Consider the following 25,571-nt stretch of genomic DNA (forward strand, 5'->3'; position numbering starts at 1 on the left):
TTTAGCCAGTTCACAATATTTTAAACACACATAATATTCAGAGCTGGGAAAGAGGCCCATGGATGCATTACTTTGCTGCACTGATAAGATGAAAATTCTGACTACAGGTTCACTGAAAATGTTTTTACAATATTACAGTAATAATACTGGAGTTTGCATGTTCTGCCCACATCTGTGTGGGTTTTCTCTGGGTACTCCGGCTTCCTGCCACAGTCCAAAAACAAGCAGTTACTGGGGTTAGCTGGTTAACTGGTGATTCTAAATTCCCATAGGTGTGAAGGTGAGTGTGCATGGTTGTCTGTCTCTCTCTGTTAGCCCTGTGACAGACTGGTGACCTGTTCGGGGTGTACCCGCCTTTCGCCCTATAGCAGTTGGGATAGTCCCCAGATCGGTACTCAATCGGTGCCACTATCCAGAATATTTAGGCCCCCGATGAAAGCTCAAGATTTAACTTTTGTAACTGATGTTGAAACATTTACAAGATTCTTCGTGCGTCTACTCTGTTCAAAACATAGTGAAGGTTCATGTAAATCCAGTGACTTATGAGATCTAATCCAGGCTCAGTGCTGCCATGAGAGGAGATCTGAACATCAGTCAGCTCTGGAGTTTAAACAGGTCAGTGATTCAATTTGGCCTTTTTGACAAGAAAAGGTTTATAATGCCATTAAGTACAAATGAAGCACACATTGTTTAACTCATGTGGGAAATGACACCTCCACTCTCCTAACCTGCTTTAGCTCTGTGTGAAGGTAATTATAGCATCCATTCTTAGATACACCCACCAAAACTCTCTTATGTTGATGGTGATGGTTGATGGCTTATGGTGACCAAAAAATCCTTTGAGGCTAATTTGCACCTTTGCTCAGCGGCAATGAGCTCATATAGAGAAAGGTAACATCATAACATGCTAAAATAGATAAATAAATAAAATACAGTAAAATTCTCTAAATTCTTCTGAAAATATATTATGTAAATCAACAATAAGCATTCATATTAAATGCGTCCATACATGTGCTATACTGTTAATGACATGTTCAGGGTAAGCAGATCTCGCAGGGAGTGAAAGACTGTCAGCAGACTCAAGAAACACGAGATTAGAAATGTATCAAAAGACAGAGACAGTTAACAAATCATGTATTACTGTGTTATTACACCTGGACCATGACATGTCTGTATGGGACAGAAAGATGAGAGAAAAAAACAATAAAACAAACAGACAAAAACCTGCATGCTGTAAACAAAGTCTAATGAGTGCTAAACCATCAAAATGCCAAATTATTAACAACAGCTTCAGAACTCACATTTACATATATGATGCATTTAACATAAATCTGCTTTTACTGCCATGCTGTGTGCCATATGTGGAGTGCCGAAGTTCTTATAGCTTGAAACAGAAAGAGAGCAGAATGACAGCAACAAGTCACATAAAATGTACTTGCTAGAAGAAAAAAAAAATCAAGAATTAAGCTTTTTTTCAAGTCAGGAAAAAAACAAGCAGTGGGTAACAACCAAAGCAACACAACTGAAATAAAGCCTAAAGTAGTAATAATAATAATTAAATAAACATGAGTCTTGTAGATGTTAATACATAATGCACCTCTTTATTTCAGTTAAAAACAAAACAGAACTGTGTGTGTGTGTGTGTGTGTGTGTGTGTGTGTGTGTGGTCCTTTGGTGGAGGTGTCAGTGGGTGGAGAGACCTTATCCATCATCTGATACCTTCAGGCGCTCCCGGTAAACTTCCAGCCCCTAATGCAGGAAGTCATAAATATGACCTGATGATGCGTTCAAGTGCTGCTTGAAACTGGGGACAATCCCGACATGCGCTCTAAATGCATGCAGGCTTTGTTGAGCTAAAAGGAAAACAAACAAAGGAGTTCACATTTCATATCATTAAGTCAACTTGTGTCAGTTCTGCATAAAGAAAATTTTATTTCTAAAAGACAAAAGTTTTGAGACCAAACAATACATTGAAACCACGTCATAAAGATCTGGACAAGAAGTTTTTATAACGGCAAAAATGAATTTAAATGTATCTTTAAGTTCTGCCTTCAGACACATGAACTACTGAATACATTAAAGTAAAAGGCAATATCAATTTAATATTCTTGGGATGCACTATCTTGAACTTGAGATCAACCTAATATTTTAATTTATTATATGTTGTGAGTAAATCGGGAAACTAGTTCATTAAAATATTGAGGATCAGTGTGTAGCAGCTACTTCAGAAAATTTGAACCTTTTCTTATCTCCTTTCATTTTGTATTTTATTGAATGACATACTTTACATTAAAGTGTCTGAAATTTCTCATTGCTGAAACGTCCATTTGTTTCACGCTGGAGTTGTCTATTCAAAGCCAAATTTTTCCATTAAAAATGGTTTTACATAAGTAACTTTGCTTCGCAAAAAGTCCTGACTTTGTTTCATTTTAACTAAGAAGAAACTGAAAGGTGTGTCCATAGTGGAGTACTGACATTTCCGATAGCATCGAATGCAGCAGCCCCTCGGAGCGGTGAGGAGGTGCTGCAGTTTCAAACGGACTTTATTCCGTCCTCAGGCTCAGTGCGCGCGGCTGCCATGCGCTGCTGTACTAATAAGTTTGTACCCTGAGGAATACTGCGGATTTTTATTGTGTTTTATGTCTTTTCCCTCAGAGGTGCAACAGGTCCAGCAGAGGGGACACTTGTAAAAGTTTCAAAATAATGTTTTCAGGCTGCTGACGGAATAAACCAACCCGAGAAGGAGACGTCAAGTGGATTTTACGCATCAAGCTTCGTGCGCAGACACTGGAAACAGTCACACGTTTGACATACACTGAAGAGCCGTGCTTTGGTCTGCGTTTATTCTTTTTTTCTTTTTTTTTTTAACTTTGTCTTTTTCTACCACATGATGCGAGTTTTTCTGGCTCCTGTGACTTATCGGGAGGAGACGGTGTAAAAATGTTACAGGGTCGTTAAATTTATTGGAACGTGACTGCCGGAGATGAACTTTCTCCGTAATGATTGCAGGAGCTCTGGTGAATGATTGACAGCTGCTCGCAGAGCGCAGGATCAACAGGATTTACAGTCAAGACTTTAACTTATGTTTTAATCATTAAGAGGCTGGAAGGTGCCTTATTTCTTTTTTATTTTATTTTTTTTTGTCTTGGAGCAGAATTTAATTCTGGTCTTGATTTATCCATCAAAAGAAGGAAGTTTTCCGTCAGGTTTTAGAGATGACGGCACAGTAAAAGACTCTTGTATTAGATTTCTTTTTAAAATTACTCTAAATGAATAATTGTACATTTTAGTATTTATTCATGGCGTCTACAGAGAGACACATGCTGTGCAGCCCGGTGTTTCCACGGCCCCTCATGGTGTTACTGCTGCTGCTCCAGTGCCATGGTTTCACATTAGGTGCTTCCAAGGATCTGGTGTGTGAGCCTATAACTGTGCCCATGTGTAGGGGCATTGGTTACAACCTGACCTACATGCCCAATCAGTTTAACCATGACACCCAGGAGGAGGTGGGGCTGGAGGTCCACCAGTTCTGGCCTCTGGTCCGGATCCGCTGCTCTCCAGACCTGCTCTTCTTCTTGTGCAGCATGTACACGCCAATCTGCCTGCCGGACTACCGCAAGCCGCTCCCACCCTGCCGCTCTGTGTGTGAACGGGCCAAACGGGGCTGCTCGCCTCTCATGAGTCAGTATGGCTTTGAGTGGCCTGAGAGGATGAGCTGCGAGCAGCTTCCCCAGCTGGGGGACGAGACCTTGTGCATGGACCAGAATAGCAGCGAGACCACTACCCTGGCCCCCCCCTTCCCCAAGCCCACCCCTAAAGGCAGGACCAGACCACCGAGCCCCCCACAGTGTGACAGGGAGTGCCGCTGCAGAGAACCCCTGATCCCCATCAAGAGGGAGTCGCACAGTCTTTATGGCCGGGTCCAGACCGGCCCCCAGCTCAACTGCGCCCAGCCCTGTCACCTGCCCTACTTCTCAGCAGATGAACACGCCTTTACTAGCTTCTGGGTGGGACTCTGGTCGGTGCTGTGCTTCATCTCCACCTTGACCACCGTCGCCACCTTTCTCATTGACATGGAGCGCTTCAAGTACCCAGAGAGGCCCATCATCTTCCTGGCTGCCTGCTACCTCTTTGTCTCCTTGGGTTACATCATCCGCCTGGTGGCAGGTCACGAGCGAGTGGCCTGTGGCGCCAGCAGCATTGGTGGCGACCACCTGCACGTCCTCTATGACACAAACGGCCCCGCTCTCTGCACCCTCGTTTTCTTGTTGGTGTACTTCTTTGGCATGGCCAGCTCCATCTGGTGGGTGGTGCTGTCCTTCACCTGGTTTCTGGCTGCAGGGATGAAGTGGGGCAGCGAGGCCATCGCTGGATATTCGCAGTATTTCCACCTCGCCGCTTGGCTCATCCCCAGCATCAAGACCATTGTGGTCCTGGCTCTCAGCTCTGTGGATGGGGACCCTGTGGCTGGAATCTGCTACGTGGGAAACCAGAGTCTGGAGAATCTGAGGGGATTTGTACTCGCACCTCTTGTGGTCTACCTCTTCACTGGCTCGCTTTTCTTACTTGCTGGCTTTATTTCTCTATTCCGCATCAGGAGCATCATCAAGCAAGGTGGCACCAAGACGGACAAACTGGAGCGGCTGATGATTCGCATCGGGCTCTTTACAGTGCTGTACACTGTCCCTGCCACTATTGTGGTGGCCTGCCTCGTATATGAGCAGCACTACCGGCCCGGCTGGGAGCAAGCCTTGGCCTGCTTCTGTCCATCCGAGCGCCAGCGATTGGGACTGGGCCCAGACTATGCTGTCTTCATGCTCAAATATTTCATGTGCTTAGTGGTGGGCATCACCTCAGGAGTCTGGATTTGGTCAGGAAAAACTTTGGAGTCCTGGAGAAGGTTTGTGGCTCGATGCTGCCCCTGTTGGCCACAGAAAGCCACCGCTCCACCGTCCATGTACAGTGAGGCCAGTACGGCGTTAACTGGACACACTGGAACTGGGCTGACATCAGGGATCTACCATAAAGCTGCTCCGCCTCATATATGAGCTTTTAAGAGGACCCGTGTACAGTCACATCTCTCCAGTATCCAAAAACAGATTGGGATTGTGGAACTATCTGCTCTGAATATCAGCTCTCAAAACCTGTGACAACAATATCAAAACAGAGAACCGAAATATTCAGAGCGTAAAAAGGGAAAATCAACCAATGTGGGTGATTTGAACTGAAACAAATGGAAAGTCCTACACAGAGTCTGACATATGTGCAAACTAACTTACGACTAAAACTGCTTTTCTTAGACGAGAGTTCAAACCTTCAACCAAACTTGACCTTCACTGACAAAGCAGTCTTTACAGAGTTAAATGGATCCATAATGGAGTCCCACATGCTTCTTGCTATCTCCTCACCCTGAGCACTGACACAGGAAAAAACAAAAAAACAAAACATATTTATTTATGTAAATATTGTACAAATATTTGGTGTTAAAAAAGATAATGTGTCATATATTTAGTTTTTAACCAACCAATGCCACTGCCACAAGTGTAAGACACCAGAAAAACAAATCTGATTTGAACTGTACAAACCTGTGTATAAATGTGCTGTAGTGTGCCAGTGTGTGAGTGCATTGTTTTGTATGTTTACAAACTGAAAGTGTACAGAGAAATGGTCTTGATGTTGGTTCCTGCAAATCCAGGGACAAAACTGAGTCTTTTTTCTAACTTTAATTCTCTTGTTAAATCACTAAAGTCTCTGTATAAAAAAAATCTAGTTTTCTTAATGTATTGTGAACTAATGCACAACGTTTATGTTAAAGCTACAGGACAAGACTTTAGCCCCATCTGCTGGTTCAAAGTGGACCTGCTCACATTATGTTCTCCACAGCAGGGACTCCCCGACAGCAGATCAACATTAGACCACAGACCCGCCTGAATTTTATACTTAAAAATATATGAATGAATGAGTGATTAATAGTATAACTTGTTAAGGTTAGACTCACTTTTTAAAAGTCGGGTAATCAGATGGATAATGGACAGATAACTACCCAACAACAGTCTTGATAACCAACTTTTTTAAAGCAAAATGCCAGAGATGCCAAGTTCCAGCTTCACAAATGTTAAGAATCTGGAATTTATCTCAGCTTGTAACACTATATGTTAAAAACATTTGAACATTTAGGCTATAATCACAATTAAGTTTTCTAACCCCATTTTAATCTTGTTCTTTTTGGGATTTAAACAGCTGGTTGAACAAAATAAGCACTTTGCAAAATCAAAATTTTAAACAATGTCATCATTTAAAAGCTCTTTTGCTTAATAGTTAACTGAGGAACTGAGTGTGTGTGTGTATGTATGTATACTGAGTTGTTGTTCGCATGGCTCTGTGGTCTAATGTAAATCATCTATTTGAGACCTTGACAAAAGCAGAAAACCTCTGGTCTCTGTTTGGAGTTCAAGTGTACAGTTTATCCAGAAATGTGTGTGGGGTGGGGGTGGGGGGTGCTAAAAATGAAAGAAGGTGCAGGAGTACGGCATGAAAGCTGTCTCGGTACAGACAGCTGCAGCGCTAATACAGAACTGACTGAGAATATGAAGCTTGCCTCCCGCCTGTGACGTTCTGTAATACGTTCATTGATTGTTGATGGCCCTTTGTGCTCTTTAGAAAACTCTGTCCACATCTGTAGATACCTCTAATTTATTAGTCTGACGTGTGTGTGAAGGAAATGATTGCATGAGTGATGATGAATACCAAAAAATGCTGGTAAAACTGACATGTAGGTTTGTTTGTGTACATGTTTTTTTTTTTTCTGTTTTTACATTGACAGACCTCCTCAAAGGACATTAATAAAATATTGTAGATTTTGATTCATATTGTGGAATTAAAAGTGTTGATCTTGAACATTTGTGCGCTTCTTTTTGACTTTGTTTACTGACGTGTGTCCACATGAGAGCACAAAGTTCAACTAGAAGAAATGAGTTGTTCAATAACTTGATCTGGAAGTTCTTCTCGCCTTCAGTAATAACGGCAGTATAGTGGATGTGTAACCATTTGCTGCCCTCTTTATGAGAAATACATGGAAACACAAACTTATTGTACAAAGTCTCACCTACTTCTTGCAAGAGGGTTTCCACGAATAGATTACTAATCTCTTGGAATGTGTTGTCACATTGTAGCACCACCCTACGCCATTAAACTGCTGCCCAACAGCATTTCTCTCAGTGGCTTCAAAGACCAGAATACAACAAGACATCCTTTTACTCTTCATTCACTCCTACAGCAAGAAGTATGTGTAAATATCAGGTGCATGCAAGTCATTACTACATATTCAGATTCTGGACACTTTGCTGGAAGTAAACTGTGAGTGGCACAGCCACAATACTCACAATAACTGTGTTCTCTCCAAGTTTGGTGTGGATCTCTCACAAATCAGTGTATTCAACTTTACCAAGTATTATAATCAAGTACATGTTTTTGGTGAAAGTAAATTTAGAGACAATACAATTGATGGAAATGTCTGTTATTAAATAATCCAGGAAGTAAACTGATCAAAATCAAGATATTCTACTACTGTACAATAAATCTGAACTGTTCATTGACTTTCAACATGCACACAGTCCTCTTACACACATTGAAAGCAGAAAGAGATCAGTGGGATCACAGTATGGAACCCTTCATGAAAAATGATGCACTAATATACGCCACTGTACATACACCTCACCTGCTTGTTAATGCAAATATCTGATCAGCCAATCACATGGCAACAACCCACTTTTAGGCACGCCTACATGGCCAAGACAACCTGAAGCTCAAACTGAGCATCCGAATGAAGAAAAATGGTTTAAGTCACTTTGAATGTGGGATGGTTTTTGGTGCCAGATGGGCTGGTCTGAGTATTTCAGTAACTGCAGATCTGCTGGGATTTCCCTGCACAACCATCTCTGAGGTTTACAGAGGATGGTCTGAAAGCAAGAAAATATCCAGTGAGCAGCAGTTCTCTGGGTGAAAATGCCTCATTGATACCAGAGGTCAGAGGAGAGTGATAAGAAAACAACGGCAACTCAAATAACCCTTTAAAACCAAGACATGCAGAAGAGCATCTCTGAATGCAAAAAGCTTTGAACCTTGAAGGAAGTGGGCTACAGCAGCAGAGCGCTCTGGGTGTCTTTCCTGTCAGCTAAGAACAAGAAAACCAAAATTGAACAATAGAAGATTGGAAAAATGCGACCTGATGCAATGATTCTTAATTTTTTTCTGCAAATTTTAATACAGTAGGCTCAGAATTTGGCATAAACACGAAAGCACGACTCAACGACTGATTCTCTGGCTCCTTTACAACTGTGGGAAAGTTTCTAACATAAGTATCATTTTGATTTAGTACATAGAAGATACCTTCATGCCAGCCAATAAGGTTTCTACAACTCAGGCTTCTTCCAGGAACCATTTGGATGAAGCAGATTGTTACAAAAGTCCCACCTTAGCTCTTGCTCAGGGAGTGCATATACAGCACACTGGTAAGTCAGGCTTAATATCCATAACTTTTAGAACTGAGCTAATCATAATGTCACAACATAAAAGACAACAAACCACAACATGTTTGTTATATGATTAGTGTTTATTTAAAATACTCCATCTGCAATTTTTTTTTTCTCAATTAAAAACAAGACAAACTTCACAGCTAGAAGCCTACATAGTAAGCAAAAAAGGAGGGGAGTGCCCATCAGTTTTTTTTCCTCCCCCTCAGTATCTATGTAGTGTGTTCAAAACCTCGGGGTGGCTGGGTCCTAGGACAAGAACAACACTGGTGTGGGGGGACAGGGGTGGGGGGGCTCTTAAAGACAAGGTTAGGATGGTAGGATCTGAGAAGCTTAATACTGGGACTGGACTGTATTGACGACCACCCACATGTCAACCCAACAGCTAAATGGAGCAATTAATTTGCAGTACTGATCCAGAGTCAGTAAACAGCCCCGTTTGATCACCAGTGGTATACATAACTTAACACCCGATCGCAAATGGCACTCCTGATTTCCTGATACAAAACAGCTGACTGAAGGGATGTCAGCCAGCTCCCACAGAGTAATAACAGCTCCATGTAATATGAGACATGGTGTATTGGCTGAGTCCAGATGGACACAAAATATACTCAAAACATACTGACAATACACATCTGAGTTACAGGCTCCACAGCAACCTCTGGTATGAATCTAATTTACAAGAAAGAATATTTTGCCATTTTTAGTGCTCATCAAAAGGATACATCTGGTGATATTTTATATTTTTATACTATTAACGAATCCAAGAAAAAGATCAGCCAACATTAAAGCACTCAGGCATGTTGTGCCATTTTAAAGATTTAAATCTTCATCTTTTCATGGGATTTGGTGACAGTAACAACAAATATAATACAGCACCCTCCTCATCCTTTAAGGCTGCATGGAGTAAATCAAACATTTTTGTAGAAAAAAAAAAAAAAAAAAATCAAATACAATCCAAAGTGTATCCCAGAAAGATGAACTCCATCCTTCCGGCTAAATGCGTTCTCTCAGAAGTGATGGACATGTAACAAATAAATAAAGGACTTGTAAAAAACAATAAAATGATAATGCTTCAGTTAAGGTCAACACCTTTAATTTAACAATCACGCATGTCTACAGCTGTAACGCAAATTATCGCGTGGGCAGGTCATAAAGTGGCGTTTCCTGCCTGATGACTGCGGGTAATGTTTCCTGGGGATGGCTGTGGGTTAGCTGAACTTTGGAAGTCAGAGGGCAGCAGTCTGGCCTATGAGAGCACAGCATTGGAGTGTCGTATACCTATCAGGTTGTCGGCGCTGAGAGATCGTCTCATCGCCGCCCGACTCAGGTCCTTGTACTTGTCTTCACATAGTCTGGAAATGGCCTGGAGGTCACAGAACACATCATACAAGCACAATTACTGAAAGGTCACAGAGAAACTAACTAGATCATTTAGTTTTTAGGTGTTTGAATTAAAGGCATCTAATGGTTAATAAATGATGAAAAAGCCCTTGTTGCACTTAAAAATTCAGGTCATGAGCAGAGAAATCTACACAAGAAAATTCCAGAGGCTGTTTTCATTTTTCAGCCTACAGTTTCGCTAATGCTTAGATCAGTTCAATTAAACCCCATTTGCATGCCATGGAAGCAGGCATGGAAACAGCTGCCAAAATAAACTGTCTTTTTAACTTGAAAATTGGAAGGTCTGGGTTCGAAACCACCATCTGGCCCGGGCCTTTCTGTGTGGAGTTTGCATGTTCTCCCTGTGTCTGAGTGGGTGTTCTCTGGGTACTCCGGGGTCCTCACACAGTCCAAAGACATGCACTTAGTGGGGTTAGGTTGAGTGGTCACTCTAAATTGGCCATAGGTGTGAATGTGAGTGTGAATGGTTGTCTTTCTCTCTGTGTTAGCCCTGCGACAGGGCTGGTGACCTGTACAGGGTGTACCCCGCCTCTTGCCCTATGACAGCTGGGATAGGCTCCTCCTGCGCTGCCTGCTTTTGCCTCGCGGCACACATGGTCGCTCTACCACCGAGGCACCCCGGTTACCCGCCACCAGCAGCTTCTAATCTGAGGTCGGCAGCAGCAGGCTTGCTGCAGAGTATTAATTATTATTACAGATGGGCTCTGTAGTCTCTGGAAGGCAGCTCACCTCTAGTTTCTGGGCACGCTGGTTGTTGAGGGGCTCCAGAGGGAAGCTGAGGTTGTTGTCGTCAGCCAGCTGTCGCAGGTCAAAGTAGTACTTGGCATAGACGCTGGCTGGCACGTTGATGTTAAACTGCAGAAGTTCCAGGAAGTGTCGCTCCATCTCATTCCTGGAGGGCAGGAAGATACCTAAGGGTTATTCCTGATAGACGAAAACTGAATGTGGACTTGACTTGAGTGGATCGCATTCTTCCAAAGTAAACTAACAGTGCACAAGGACTGAAGAAACCCAACAATTTGGGGTGTGTTAAAGTGTGTATGTTTTTGTTTGTGTGTGTGTTTAAGTGTGCTAGTGAACATGTATGTGTGTCTGTAACCCTTTAAAGAAGCACGAAGAAAAGCGAGTGCATCAACATGCTCAGCACTGAGCTCTGTCCTGTGCTTTGAGGCAACACTTCTTGCTGCAGAAAACAGACATGCTGATGGTTTACATGTTAAAATTACATGTAATATCCTAACAGCCCTGGGTTAGTGGCTCAGTTTCACTTGCCCATGTATATTTTTACTGACCAGCTTTTATTTTATATTTTTAAATATTAATACATTCAAATTAATAGGTTTTATTTATGTTTAGATTCATCTAAATCTGCTAAACAATGTTTCTAATGCCCCACCTTTAGACGCACCCCTGCTTGCTGCAGGTATCACTGCCAGCGTTCAGCGAGCTGCCTGATTTAAACATCGTGCCAGACTAACTTAGCAGTTTATCTGCATGTTTTAACTTCACGGCGGTGGACGGGAGCAGCTACAAAGTTTGCTTTTCTTCATGTTGGAGCTTGTTAATCGGGTGTTTCGATGAAGGACTCCCTCCAGCTTTTTCCCAGTAAAAGTTTTTATAGTGATCACAGGAACAAGTGCTGCTGTTCTGAACACTAGAAAAACATTTAGTTTCACACCCACAGAATATAAACCGGTTTATATTACACCCTGTTTATATTCTGTGACTCCACATGAACTCACTGTCTCAGTAACAGCGCCGCTTCTTTGCACTTTGCAAACTGAGAAAACATGGAGCTGCATGAGCTTAATGTTGTAATGCTTTTTATTGACATGCTAAATAGGTTTCTGTTGCAGGTCTATTTTTAGCTGCTAATGTGGGTAAAACGCTCACACTTATATGGTGACACTTGAGAACTTTGGAGTTGTGGATTAAATGAATAAAAGCAAAAAAATTGTGTAGAGCATTTTTTTTTATTCCAAGCTCTCCACCACTTTGGGTAAGACCAAAGAGCTGCCAAAGGACGTCAGGGACAAGATTGTAGACCTGCACAAGGCTGGAATGGGCTACAAGACCATCAGCAAGAACCTTGGTGAGAAGGTGGCAACTGTTTGTGTGATTATTCGGAAATGGAAGAAATTTAATGCCCACCAGTCACCCTCGGTCTGTAGCTCCATGCAAGATCTTGCCTCGTGGGGTGAGGATGATCATGAGAAAGGTGGTGGATCAGCCCAAAACCACACAGGAGGAGCTCATTAATGATCTGAAGGCAGTTGGACAACAGTCACCAAGAACACCATTGATAACACACTGGACTGAAATCTTGCAGCACCCACAGGGTCCCCTGCTCAAGAAGGCACATGTGCAGGCCCGTCTTAAGTTTGCCAGTGAACATGTAAATGATTCAGAGGAGGCCTGGGAGAAAGTGCTGTGGTCAGATGAAAGCAAAATCAAGCTCCATCAACTTGACCTGCCGTGTTTGGAGGAAAACATGCTGAGTAAGGGTTTCTCCACCAAGTACTAGGTCATGTTTTGCTTGGGGATCAAATACTTATTTCATTAAATTACATGTAAATCAATTCATAATTTTTATGTAACGTGTTTTTTTCTGGACTTTTGGTAGATATTCTGTCTCGCCATAAAAACTAGAGCCTGCTCATTTCTTTCTAAGTGAGCAAACTTAGAAATTCAGCAGGGGATCAGATAATTATTTAACTACAGTTGTGCCTTAATGAAATATAAACACTTTATTTAAATCTACTAGCATTTTTGCTCCAAGGGCAACAATGTTTAAAATGTTCCTAATATTTCTGTGTAGATTCTCAGTCATCCAGGTCATAGTAGTCTTCATTCCTGTGCATCTTAGCTGATTTGATGAACAGATGCACAGGAATGAAGGCCAAACACAAACTACAGAGAATGGGAAGGACAAGAGGAACAACATTGTCATCCCATATGTGGCAGGCTTGTCAGAGAAACTCAGAAGAATTTTCTCCAAGCATGACATCTCAGTATACTTCAAACCAAGTCACACCCTAAGACAAAAACTGGTTCATCCCAAGGACAAACCCGCCAAACACAAGATCAGCGATGTAGTGTATGCTGTTCAGTGCAGTGAAGAGTGCTCGGACCTCTACATTGGTGAAACCAAACAGCCTCTTCACAAACGAATGGCACAACATAGAAGAGCCACCTCGACAGGACAAGATTCAGCAGTACATCTGCATCTGAAGGAAAAAGGGCACTCTTTTGAGGATGCCAATGTTCACATTTTGGACAGGGAAAACAGATGGTTTGAAAGAGGAGTGAAAGAAGCCATCTATGTCCACTGTGAACAACCATCATTGAACAGAGGAGGTGGATTACGTCACCAACTTTCCCCCGCTTACAGTGCTGTCCTGAGCTCCCTTCCCAGCCGTCTCAACCCCCATTCACACCTTTGTTCCAGTGACCTCAATAGGCCACAGGAAACAATGGAGCGGAGTCCTAAGTTGGTTTCAACTGAAACCACTGATTAAATATGACCCACGCCCCCTTCACACCTGGGCACATGTGTTCACGCACATGATCAATAGAGGGTCATAACCACCTCCAGGGGACTACGCCCACAGGGGTTTAAATACCTGGGTCTCTCCACCATTTGGTTGAGAACTGAAGAAGCCTTTCGGATGAGAGGTGAAACGTCTTCAAGAAACAAAAAGAAGTCCAGTCGCCTTTTTCAAGCTCCAGAGACTGTTCCTAATATTGATTTTCTTCTAAAAACCATAAAACATTCCCAAATGACAATTGCAAGTCATCCTGAGAGGTCTCAGAAATGTCATAAAAAGGACCAAAGGGCACACATCAAAAAGCCACTCAAAAGACATGTGGCATTAGTCACAGAAAGAAAATCTTCACCTCTGGCTTTGCTTCTTTAGCAAGCAGCACAGAAGACGACATGATTTGAAGAAATGGTCACTGTAAAAGCAGGTGGGACAGGCAAATCTCTTTACAAACTTCTTTGTCACTTTCAGCTTTAAAAGTTGTGTCTCTGAAGATGGAATCCAATATCTTTCTAAAGGTCTCAAACACACACATACACACTTGTGGGTAATCAGACACCCAGGCACTTAGCTGGAGTATCACAGTGCATCCTTTTCCAGACTACAACCTCCATCATCCTTCCTCATCATCACAGTCACGAGTAAAATCTAAGGGAGGTGGTCGCCAAGGAGACCGCATCCAGGATGCTTTGTTGGTCAGCAAAGGTGGTGAGAGCGAGTGTGAGTGTGTGTGTGATGTCTGGTCTCCCAGGGCAACTAATGGAGCGGGCGAGAGCCAGGACCATTATGTAGAAGCAGTGAGAGCACTTGAGACCCTCCTCTTCATTTCTCTGTTTCTCTCTCTCTACTCTTCTTCCCATCCCTCCATCCAGACCCGACCGGGCTCACAAAGACACTTCAGTGGAAGCAATGAAAACAGAGCACAGACACAGTAGGTCAGACGTATGAGAGGAAGGAGTCCAAGAGAGATGGGGGCTCGCAGAGAGAGTGCACGCATCTTTCCAAATCACGAAAAAACAAGGAGGCACTTTCGACCTCTTTCACAAACACACACATATGCGCGTGCACACAAAAAAGCAATTGTAGGAAATAAAGCCTGAGCCTTCCAGGTGCAGCCACTCGCCTCTTACACCCTGACAGACAGCAGAGATGCTCTGGCTTCTCTCCATCCCAGTATTTCATAAATCAACTAATTTTTCCATGCATGTGAATCCCTGGAGCTTTCCCCATCTGAATATGCCAGCAATCCATGTTTTGGCACCCCAGAGTTCATCAAGAGTAAGCCCAGACAACCCTTCCAAAATAAAATTAAGGGTACTTGTATGAGTTCAACCTCTCAAACAGACCCCAAGACAGCTGGAACAATGTTGAAACAGTGGGAGCAGCACCTCTTTCCAAACCCAAAAGGGGGAAATCAAGTTTGTGCAAAGGCTGAGTGCTGTGGTCTTAGAGGAGGCGCTAAATGGAGACAACACGTTCTTTCCTAACTGTTAATCTATCAAACATTTTCTTGCAATTTTAAGTGAAATGCTGCAATTACATTCTTGAAGTGATGGTGTAAAAATGCGCGTCATATTTCTCTCACTTCCCCTCCGGCTTTTCATCCCACTAACACATACAGCTATGAGCACATCACATTTCTGACATGTCTGAAAAACACAATGAAGAAACTAGTTTTGTTTGAATGCACTCTGACTGTATTGCTTCAACTGGTTGACACAAGGGTGCAAAACACTATCAGTGCTGCAGACTCAGAGGACTCAGTTTGGTTCCACAGTCAGCATGCTGAGTTTTATCTAGTCAGTACCACTTTTCCTCTAGCAAAGGGAGGATTTCCCTGATAAGGCTGAAGTCACTCCTTCCATTGAATTGCTATTATTCTAACCCCTAGTGCAAGATTTGCCTTGATGTGTACACTTTCTGCTACTGAAGCACTCATTCTGCTTTATATTCTTGGTAATACTTGACAAAACACCACAATTTTAAAGATACAGCAGTTTAACTTAAGTCCACAAAGGTCATACCATCCAAACTCAAATCTGAAAAACGTGAATGAAAACAATAGAACTATACAGCACTTTAACATGTATTTTGTGAACATGGCATTTATAGTGCTGAATATTGTTATATTCCAGTTAATTGGCACAGAGTTTCTGAAACCAGGTTCTTCTACTGTCACCATGTTCTCATTTTTCAGAGCATTTGCATAAAACTCACATGTCCTCCACAGTGATGTCTTTTAGGATCTGGCAGTAGTCGACATTCCACACAGCTTGGTCATCCCAGACTTTAGAAGCCAACAAGATGGCTCCCAGGACAATGCGCTTCCAGTTGGCAGGGCAGATATCCAGCTCAGCGTAGGTCAGCAAGCGCTCCAAGTATACCTTGTGGAAGAAGAATGTTAAAAGATCAAAACTCCAGAGGTGTTAATAATTCATTTTCTAGTTCACTACAATTGATCAGGAACAACAATCTGGCTGTGTGTACCTGTACAGAGAAAGGTGCCTATACGCACCTATCAAACTACATTTAATATCTGTAGCTACAGAGCTGCTGGTCTCGTAATAACAATGAATATGAGACAGGACAACCACAGGCTGACAGACAACATGGCAACACTAACTGCAAAACTTAAATGTGTTGGATGTGGCTTGGCAAGCGCTCAACAACCCCCCCCCCCCCCCCCCCCCCCCCCCAATCCTACTCTTCCTGACAGATCAGAGTTAAAAATGAGCAGAACAAATGCAGGAGCTCACTGCCATCTGGTGGCCAGTTAATGCAACATCACAGCATACTAGTACTACTAGCTCTACAGCTATGTGCAGGTCACCCAGTTTATTTTCAGTGCAGCCTAATTGGATTTAGCCTAATGCCATTGTAAACATCCAAAACAGCCATTTTGACAAAGAACTAAAATTATGCAGAGATTTTTCCAAAATTGGAAACTGCATGGATTCTCCTCCCAAAGCCTAAAGTGTAGGTTAACTGGTGATTCTAACTTGGCTGTAGGTGTGAATGTAAGTCTTTCTCTGTGTTAGCCCTGTGGCAGACCCGCCTCTCGTCCTATGACAGCTGGGATATGCTGCACTCCCCCGTGACCCTGAATTGGATAGCTGTTAACACTAAACCTCAAGCAGCTCATCTGGCTCACACAACACAGGTTATTACCCTATAAGTAACAAAAGTGATCCTAAAGCACAACTTGGGTGAAAACCCACTAGGTCACATATGTCAAACTCAAGAGATAATTATATTCGAACCACGAGTTAATTTAATATGGCTATGATTAATGCCCCCCAGTAAGTAGCATTCCCACCACTTAAATCCCACTATGCATTGCAACAGCTGCCGTGCAGGTCAAGCCCTGTGCACTAACCCATTTTCCCATGTTGCCAATGACACATTGATCAGCATTCAGCAAAATGGCCAAACAAAAAGTGGACTTTGAAAACAGGTGGGAGGCAAAGGACCTGTTCACTGACACTGAAGGTAAACCTGTGTGGTTCTTGTCGCCGCCTGCGATATGCAGCTGGATTAAATAAAATATACAGCGTGCAATACAATTACTGTTGTGAATATAATAAAATAATCAAGACACCACTTACAAGTGTGACGATGGCACATTCTGCAGTGAGCTGTGCAGCACTGAAGAGCGTTCTGACAAAGCGGTAGATCAGTTTGTGTTCTGGGTCTACATATGCGTAGTCATCAGGCACTGGCTCTCTCTGCATGGAAGAGAAAGAGAAAAAAAAAAAATCCACACATGTCTGACAGAAGCACTCAAGGTCTACAAGCAATCAGGTCATATTTGTATTTTTTTTTTTTTACTGTTTCCACTGAACGCTCTGAGTTATTCATCTAAATCTCTGGAGCCAAAACCTGCGTGGAAACACGTCACAAACAGCTCCATGTGTCATAGATGATACACGACGATGTTGCCAAGTACCAAAAATGGATTGGTGAAAACTGCTGAAATCCATTAGCAGCAGATACCGTGGATCACGTTTAACTTTTCCACCACTATAGCATGAGCCATGCCAAAAGCATCAGACAGTGAAAAGAAACCACTTCTGCATCTTTATCGCAAATCTACAACTGAATGGAAACCATTAATACAGACAATAACAGAGGAGGTTTTTCTTCCTCATTACTGTTTTGTTTTTTTTTAAATCAGTGATTCACATCCATTTTGGTGATGCATCACTGACCACTCTTATTAACTTGTGAGGTTTCTAGATAAATATGGCTCAGAACAGACCAGTAGGCAGAGTGCCTACACACGGAAGCATGATAGGTCCACATACTGACTCACACCCACATGAAGGATGTGAGTCTAAAATGATTTCACAGAAATATATGCACTCACTAAGAGCTCCTCTTTAAGTGTCCTTACATGCTTCTTTTGACACACAGCGTTTAGGCTACAGGGTGAAAATACAAGGAAAAAGCATTCATTATAAAATCGAAGGTTTGCTTCTGTCAGTTTGCGTTACAGGTGAACTCGTGACTGTGACTCATGACCTTATCTTACCCAAAATCAATTTTGAAACCCTCAAAATAAAACAAAGTCTAAACATTTTATTTTAACAACACTGTGATAGCCTGCAGAGGCAACTTTAAAGAAACTGTTATGTGACGGGACTGACTGTCATCGTTATCAAGCTGGAGGAAATTTCATTAACACACTCACCGACAAGGGGTGCAACTTCTCATCAAAGATGTCCAGTGACCTGTCTGAGTCCCTACAGCACAAACGATACATCAGTCAATAGACTTCACAGGAATACTAGTTTTAATAAAATAATGTGCTACAAGTGACATGATAAAGCGCAAATCCAAGATTTACACCTACCTGTTTTTGATGTGGTAGTATATTGCTAAAGTGACACTGAAAGAAAGAAAGATTGATCAGCTTCATAGTTACAATCTCAATGGGCCACTAGCACAGTGTGTGCATGCGTATTGGAGCTTATGATGTGTCAAAATACTTGACACATTCAGCAAGAAGGCTTCATTTAAACACACCAAGATAATCCTGACATAATTATCCACATTCACTAAACTACTCTCATTACAGATTACTGTCCTAAATGAGGTGTAACAACATCAGCTTTAGTCACGCATCTGTTTTGTATTACTTCAGGATTACTATGCTGTGATGTAACAGGATTCCCTACCCTACCCCCAGCCCCATGTGAAATGAGGAAGCTTTGGTAACTGCATGTTTGTGTTTCTGACACACAGTCTCACCATTTGATTGTGCTTTTGAGGTTTGGCTGGCTCACGGTGCTGTCGTCTATGAAGATGGTTGAACAGGAGCTGTATTTCTTTGACAGTGGACCAGGAGATACCTTAAGACATAAAAATGACAAAATCAACTTCAAGCGATCAGGGGGACAGACAGTCTTCATAGCTTCAAAAGCTCTTGTGTTACAATTATTGTTTAACACTATTTATTAATTATTATTGTTTCCAAGGCTTTCCACACTAATTCAGCTCTTCAACTCAGCTCTGCAGTACTTTTTAGATTTACCAACAAATGGTAAATGTAAAGACAAATAGGAAATGTCTATTAGATCATAAAATGCACCAGCTCTTGAGCCCATAATTAGTTACATTTAAAATAAAATTCACCATCAGAGGATTAAAAAAAAAAAGAAAAAAAAAAGTTCATTTTATTTTTTGTTTGTTGTTTAAAAAAACAAAAACACAAATTTAAGATCATTATTCACACAATTTAACACTTACATGACCGACATGGTTTATGTGGTTACTTTTCCTCTTGTCTCGTACTGTAAAAGAACAAAAAAAGTTCAAAGATGAACTAATGCAGTATTAATCACAGGGTTTCTGTGGAAGAATACTAGTGCCACATAAAATAACATTTAACAACCTTTTCAGTCAAAAATCATTAAAAAAAAAAAAAAACAGCAGTGACAAGAAATAATGCATAAATTAAACTATTAAAAGAAAAGATTTATTTTATATTTTATTTATAACTTCAATGATTAACTTTTCAAGACTTGCAGCTTTCCTGCAATCTTGATACTGAACTTACCACTAGTATCAAATCCTTTGGTGATTGATTACTTTACTAATTTAAGACAACAACACAATTTAAAGTCTTCAATTAATTACTAACTTGATTTTTAATGATACAGAAGGTGCATGATGCACTTCAGGCTTAAGCAAGCTCTACAGAGAAGCAAGTGATGAATTTCTTAATAACAGTATCTCTATAGCCCTGTTGTTATAGCTCATGTCAAGTCCCACCCAGGATAGAGAACATAGGATGAAGGGCATTTGAGACCGCTTGTTTGCTGTAACTTCGCCTGACAGTTACCTGCACCGCTCTCTGTTCGTGAACATCACACTGCTAGGGAAGCTGGCAGGTTAAAGACTGTTTAATGTCCAGCTGCATCAGACATTTGCTCAAGTGTAAAGATGTGTGTCTGTTTTCTGTTAACTGGGTTTCAGATGAAGACAGTTTGTGTGAATCACTTTTGTTTGTCATGTTATGATTGCTCACCATCTGTCTGGGACTTGCTAAGGAAGATGGTGCTTGCACGGGCGTGGTCCGATGGATTAGACTCCAAGGCCAGCTCTGATGAAACAAAAAGCATTCAAATATACGTTAGCGAATGGAGTGAAGTATTTAGCTTTCATCTCTGGATTGAGATCAGTCCAAAGGAGAAAGCACAAAGTCATGAGCTAATAAACCCATCAAACACCGATAACACCATACAGTGTATTTATGTAAATTATTATTGATAATGGGAAATACTGTAACAGAAACAGTCAGATCTACTATATTGCCAAAAGTATTCACTGACTCATCCAAATCATTGAATTCAGGTGTTCCAATCACTTCCGTGGCCACAGGTGTATAAACCAAGCACTTAGGCATGCAGACTGCTTCTACAGACATTAGTGAAAGAATGGGTCGCTCTCAGGAGCTCAGTGAATTCCAGTGTGGTACTGTGATAGGATGCTACCTGTGCAACAAGTCCAGTCAGGAAATTTCCTCAATACTAAATATTCCAAAGTCAACCGATAGTGGTTTTATAACAAAGTGGAAGTGAATGAAAATGACAGCAACTCTGCTATGAAATGATAGGCCCTGTAAAAAAAAAATAAAAAAAATCACAAAGCCGGGTCAGTAGATCCTGAGCTGCACAGAGGTCACCAACTTTCTGCAGTCAATCACTACAGACCTCCAAACTTCATGTGGCCTTCAGTTTAGCTTAAGAACAGTGTGCAGAGAGCTTCATGGAATGGGTTTCCATGGCCGAGCAGCTGCATCCAAGCCTTACATCACCAAAGCGTCGGATCCAGTGGTGTAAAGCACGCTGCCACTGGACTCTAGAGCAGTGGAGACGTGTTCTCTGGAGTGATGAATCACACTCCTCTGTCTGGCAATCTGATGGATGAGTCTGGGTTTGGCGGTTGCCAGGAGAACGGTACTTGTCTGACTGCATTGTGCCAAGTGTAAAGTTTAGTTCCAGTGAAAGGAACTCTTAATGCTTCAGCATACCAAGACATTTTGGACAATTTCATGCTCCCAACTTTGTGGGAACAGTTTGGGGATGGCCTCTTCCTGTTTCAACATGACTGCACACCAGCACACAAAGCAGGTCCATAAACACATGGATGAGTGAGTTTGGTGTGGAAGAACTTGACTGGCCTGCACAGAGTCCTGATCTCAACCTGGCCTTCTCGTTCAACATCAGTGTCTGTCCTCACAAATGTGCTTCTGTAAGAATGGTCAAAAATTCCCATAAACACTCCTAAACCTTGTGGAAAGCCTTCCCAGAAGAGTTGAAGCTGTTATAGCTGCAAAGGGTGGGCCGACATCATATTAAACTCTATGGACTGGATGTGACAAAAGTTCTTCTGAAAGGTTTGTGTAAAACATTATAATATCTAATTCCTGAGCACTGTGCTGAAAGTCAGAACATTACAATAAATGCACCTTTACTTCTTAAAACCAGTTTGTCTGAGTACTATCCCCTCCGCGACCCTGAAAAAGGATAAGCGGAAGAGAATGGATAGATGGATGGATGGACTATCAGCAAATGCAATTGTGTCACTGTTTAATTTTCATTTTACCAATTATTTAACATTAGGCAAACAGAGACCCCATCAGGAACACAAGCACTACATCAAAGTTTTTTTGTTCCTATCACAAACTACATTTAAAACTAAATCTGTGGTTTTTAAACCACTGTGAAGGAGACATTGTGCAGTGTGATTTTCACCTGGTTTCTGCTTTGCACTAAATGATTACTGTACTGTATATTTTGTAATATTGTGTTACAGTTTTTATACTCATCTCTCTAATCTCTGTACTGTATATTTTGTAAGATTGTGTTATAGTTTTTATACTTATTTGTTTTTATGTAAGCACAAAGTACCGCAGCAATTTCCTAATGTTGTGAACCTGTTCACCCATATGGCAATAAAACCTTCTGATTCTGATTAGATTGATTTGTAGACAGCACTGGCACATGGACAAACATGACAGTGTTTTCTCCAAATTTGTGCAGACGGCATATTACATAAAAGACAAGGGATTAAGTGATGGAAGCATTTATGAAGGGAGTACCATAAGGAACGCAAGACAGATTGCTAGCCTGATTCCTCCTCCCTCACCCTGCCAACAGCTGGTGTCACCAAACTGCGCTCAACTGTCCACAACAACATAAATGGAATGAACTCTGCGCAAGTCCAGTTATCAGTGAAGAGTGGTGACAAAGACTGAGCTTGGGCCTGCATCACAGAGGAATGTCCGAGATGCCTTCCTGATCAGGGGCTTGTACCACAGCGTGAGACCACAGCATGAAATTACAGTGTGGGAATAAAAACACAGAAGGGCGCTAAGCTTAATTCACACTTTTGATTCTGCAAGAGTGAAGTCAATGACCAGCATCTTACAGACACATGAAGTTTGTTTGCAGCAAAGTTTTTAGATGCTTCCCTCTTGGCAGCAGTCAGGAAACACCCCAAGACACTTTTTTTTTTTTTAAGGAATTTGCAAAGTAAGTTTAACTTAAAGTTGTCACCTGGACATTACTTTCCCCACACACAGTATGCCATAGAAATGGCAAAAATAAACAAAATATAAACGGCTTGATTTGCCCACTTTTAAATGATTTCTTTTTCATTGTTAATGGCTAACTTGTTTACGTGATGCCAATATGGTCAGTATGATACAGACTTAATAACAGATGCAAATTCTCATTCATTTCTACCACGATTAACTTTTTGAATCCTTTTAGGTGATTTTGTGTTCCTGGTTGTATGTGATTGATTGATTGATTGATTCAGTGGCTAAACAGTACCAAGAATGCCCTCGTTATCAGGACAGTACTGCCATTAACATGACAATATAAGAGCTTACTAGACAATAATCTCCGTGTGTGTGAGCTGTCCCTTGAGATATGAAAGACGACATTCTTATTTAATTGCTAAAAGTTGCTTCCTTTAGATTTATCCTGTGTGTCAATATTAGCAGAAGCGGGTTCACACTTGTGGGGTGTATACGTTATGTCATCAAAGTTTGACTTGGGAGTCACACACACATCCTGCACTATGCCAGTGGCTGGGTTATGATGAGCGTCCCTATAAACAAACAAATGTGGGCGTAGTGTTTCACAGGCCTACATACTGAAAGGAAAATGGAGTTAAAGCTATAAAGGAATCATGATGTGCCAGATGTGAGGCAGAGTCCTACCGTCAGGGACCTCTCTGTCGCTTATGTGCTGCAGGTAGGGTACAGTGTTGTCGTCGCTCACTTCGGTGCTGGTCTGGAACTCCTCCAGCCGCTCTGCCGGCAGTCTCGACGGTAGTTTGGGGCTCGACTCGGGAGACACACAGCATGACACCGTATTCCCCATTCCAAACTGCGCGGAAGCTTCACACTATTGCAGCCAAATCCAAGTAGTGCAAATATCTGTGGCTAGCTGAGGTTAGCTCCCCTCGGCCTCATAAGCATTACCAGGCTTCAGTCAGTGCAAGGACATTATCTTTGCGTGCTAAAACGCCGCTCTCCTCCAACTCCCTGAAACTGCATTCCTGTCCATTTGTGGCTAAGTAGTGCAACAACCGAAAACCAAATAATCAAAGGGCTCACCTTTTTGTGGAAAATCAGAGTGGAAGTATGTAACAATCGATGTGTTTTTGCCCTAACAACAAGCCGCTGTCAGTTTAATACAGGTGATCCGTCCATTCATTCATTCATTCAACATGCCAGAGTTTCGCTGCTAAGTAGTCAACTAGCATTATAGCATGTTAGCTAACTAGTTAGCCTGCCTCGGTAACTTTTCGCTGTTCCTCATCAGTTCCACCTTTTGGTACCATGCAAACACAGCTGTGTCCAGAAAGTGAATGCGTCACGACTTCAAAATGTCAAACTGCGGGAGACACATTTTATGAGACTTTCCGAGCAATCCCAGAGATCTCCTCTTGCAACTGAGCTCAGCGTATCGGCAAATCCAGCTCGAGGCTTTTGCGGCCTTCTCTGAAAAACAAAGAAACAAAAAACCTCAAAAAATCCAAGAGAGCAAGCGAGAAACTATCAGTGGAGTTGGACTGGCAAAGCCTTTTCCCGGTCCCCCATTAGACAACCAATTCTACTAACTATTCCGGACACCCCCATTTGAGTCTCCACACTACCAGACTACTGCCGTAGGTAGCCGTTGCCGCTACCACCATCTGTTGCCGGAGCTCCCAAACTGGAACGACTTGGCACAGTGTTGTAAGTCCGCCCATCTCGGAATTCCATTCACTCCCATTGGCTAATAAATCAATACGCAAGTGTTTAAAAGCCGTTGATTAGTTGCGAAGGATGTCTATTAAAGTAGATTTAAACTCATGAAATGTATTTACAACGGTACTATTTTTGTATCGTCACCGATCCACACCCTATTTTGACAATGAAAACTGAAGCCGATCCTAGAATTATCTACCTGTCAGTTAGCGCATCATTTGTAAATTAATCAAGGCAATAAATCAGGATAAATTACACCAAAAAAGCCAGCAGGGCCTAAATTAAGTGAGGTGGTATATTTTTTACATTTTACATTTGTAAAATCTTAATTTTTTTAAAAGTAATAACAATAGCTGTTTAATTAAATATTCATAAGAATGTTAACATTTAATGTAGAGTTGCAAGAAAAAAATTGGAGACCCCGGAATTAAGGATCTCTGTAAAATGTGCTCTAAATGGAGACAGGGTCAGAATCCTTTTTTTTTTACCATGAGATGGTGCAACGCTCTAAACTTTGTTGTAATGACAACTGATAAAGCTTATAAACTGCTTTTGAAAGCTCTGGAAAACATAGACAGAATGACAAAAACTTTTACTCTAAAAAGTACTGCAAACTGCTTTGATTTGAAAATTAATTCTTGAGCTGATGATTTGCTGACCTACCACTGGAACCAGTGTCAGAAAGTTTGTATAAAAATGTGACCTCCCACAATTTCTGGATTAGGAAATAGGATTCCCGCCTCCTGTCTTCTGATTCTGGCTGTATGTGACCAAACAAGGAAACCACAGATTGTTTAAATTTTGCTGGATGTTTAATTAAGCAATCAGATATCTGTGTGAATCTGTCAGCAGTGTGTGTGTGGGGGTATCTGTTGAATGTTTGAATGCATTCAAAGCTGGAGATCGAAAACATATTTCAGCAAACTTCTTTTTAAGTAAACACCATTATCCTTTATTTATAAATAGTAAATGAACTGGTACTTATATACTATTTTTATGCTCAATTCTAAGCACTCAAAGCACTTTCTACTACAAGTCTAATTCACCCAGACACACACACACATTCAAACAATGCTGTATTAATCTACACCTAAGCACTTTTATCGAACATTCACACACATACTCACACTCCAATGGATGCATCATAGGCAACTCAGGGCGGACACGTGGACAGGAGGAGCCGGGGATCGATCCACCGACATTCCGACTGCTTCATGTTTACCCGGCACACACATAGTTTGTGGTCATGTGATATGGCTTTAAAGGCATGTTAGAACAAATTTGAGATTGGGATCCTCCGTGAATTGCCACCTTATCGTGGTGGAG

At 41.7% G+C, this 25,571-nt stretch overlaps 2 protein-coding genes across 4 annotated transcripts; one reads left to right on the forward strand and one right to left on the reverse strand.

Annotated features, from left to right (window-relative positions):
- The first annotated feature begins 2,564 nt into the window (after window positions 1-2,564).
- fzd5 (frizzled class receptor 5) lies at window positions 2,565-6,867 on the forward strand. The gene has a single exon (XM_030758685.1). The coding sequence runs from the start codon at window positions 3,300-3,302 to the stop codon at window positions 5,046-5,048; it is 1,749 nt and encodes a 582-aa protein (XP_030614545.1). The 5' UTR covers window positions 2,565-3,299; the 3' UTR covers window positions 5,049-6,867.
- A 1,744-nt stretch (window positions 6,868-8,611) lies between these two features.
- ccnyl1 (cyclin Y-like 1) lies at window positions 8,612-24,229 on the reverse strand. 3 transcript variants are annotated; one of them, XM_030758724.1, is made up of 11 exons: window positions 23,211-24,226; window positions 20,007-20,081; window positions 19,226-19,269; window positions 18,728-18,828; window positions 18,330-18,365; window positions 18,168-18,219; window positions 17,083-17,202; window positions 15,695-15,861; window positions 10,665-10,827; window positions 9,813-9,897; window positions 8,612-9,556 (listed from the first exon to the last, which is right to left on the reverse strand). In XM_030758724.1, the coding sequence occupies exons 1-11, from the start codon at window positions 23,371-23,373 to the stop codon at window positions 9,528-9,530; spliced, it is 1,035 nt and encodes a 344-aa protein (XP_030614584.1). In that variant the 5' UTR covers window positions 23,374-24,226; the 3' UTR covers window positions 8,612-9,527. The 3 variants fall into 3 exon arrangements, with proteins under 3 accessions (XP_030614584.1, XP_030614583.1, XP_030614582.1); XM_030758723.1 differs by lacking the exon at window positions 8,612-9,556 and having other exon boundaries at window positions 9,563-9,897; window positions 23,211-23,996; window positions 24,152-24,229; XM_030758722.1 differs by lacking the exon at window positions 8,612-9,556 and having other exon boundaries at window positions 9,563-9,897; window positions 23,211-24,223.
- Window positions 24,230-25,571: the final 1,342 nt, after the last annotated feature.

This window comes from Archocentrus centrarchus, chromosome 21 (genome assembly GCF_007364275.1).
Source record: "Archocentrus centrarchus isolate MPI-CPG fArcCen1 chromosome 21, fArcCen1, whole genome shotgun sequence".
In the NCBI taxonomy this organism is placed as follows: domain Eukaryota; kingdom Metazoa; phylum Chordata; class Actinopteri; order Cichliformes; family Cichlidae; genus Archocentrus; species Archocentrus centrarchus.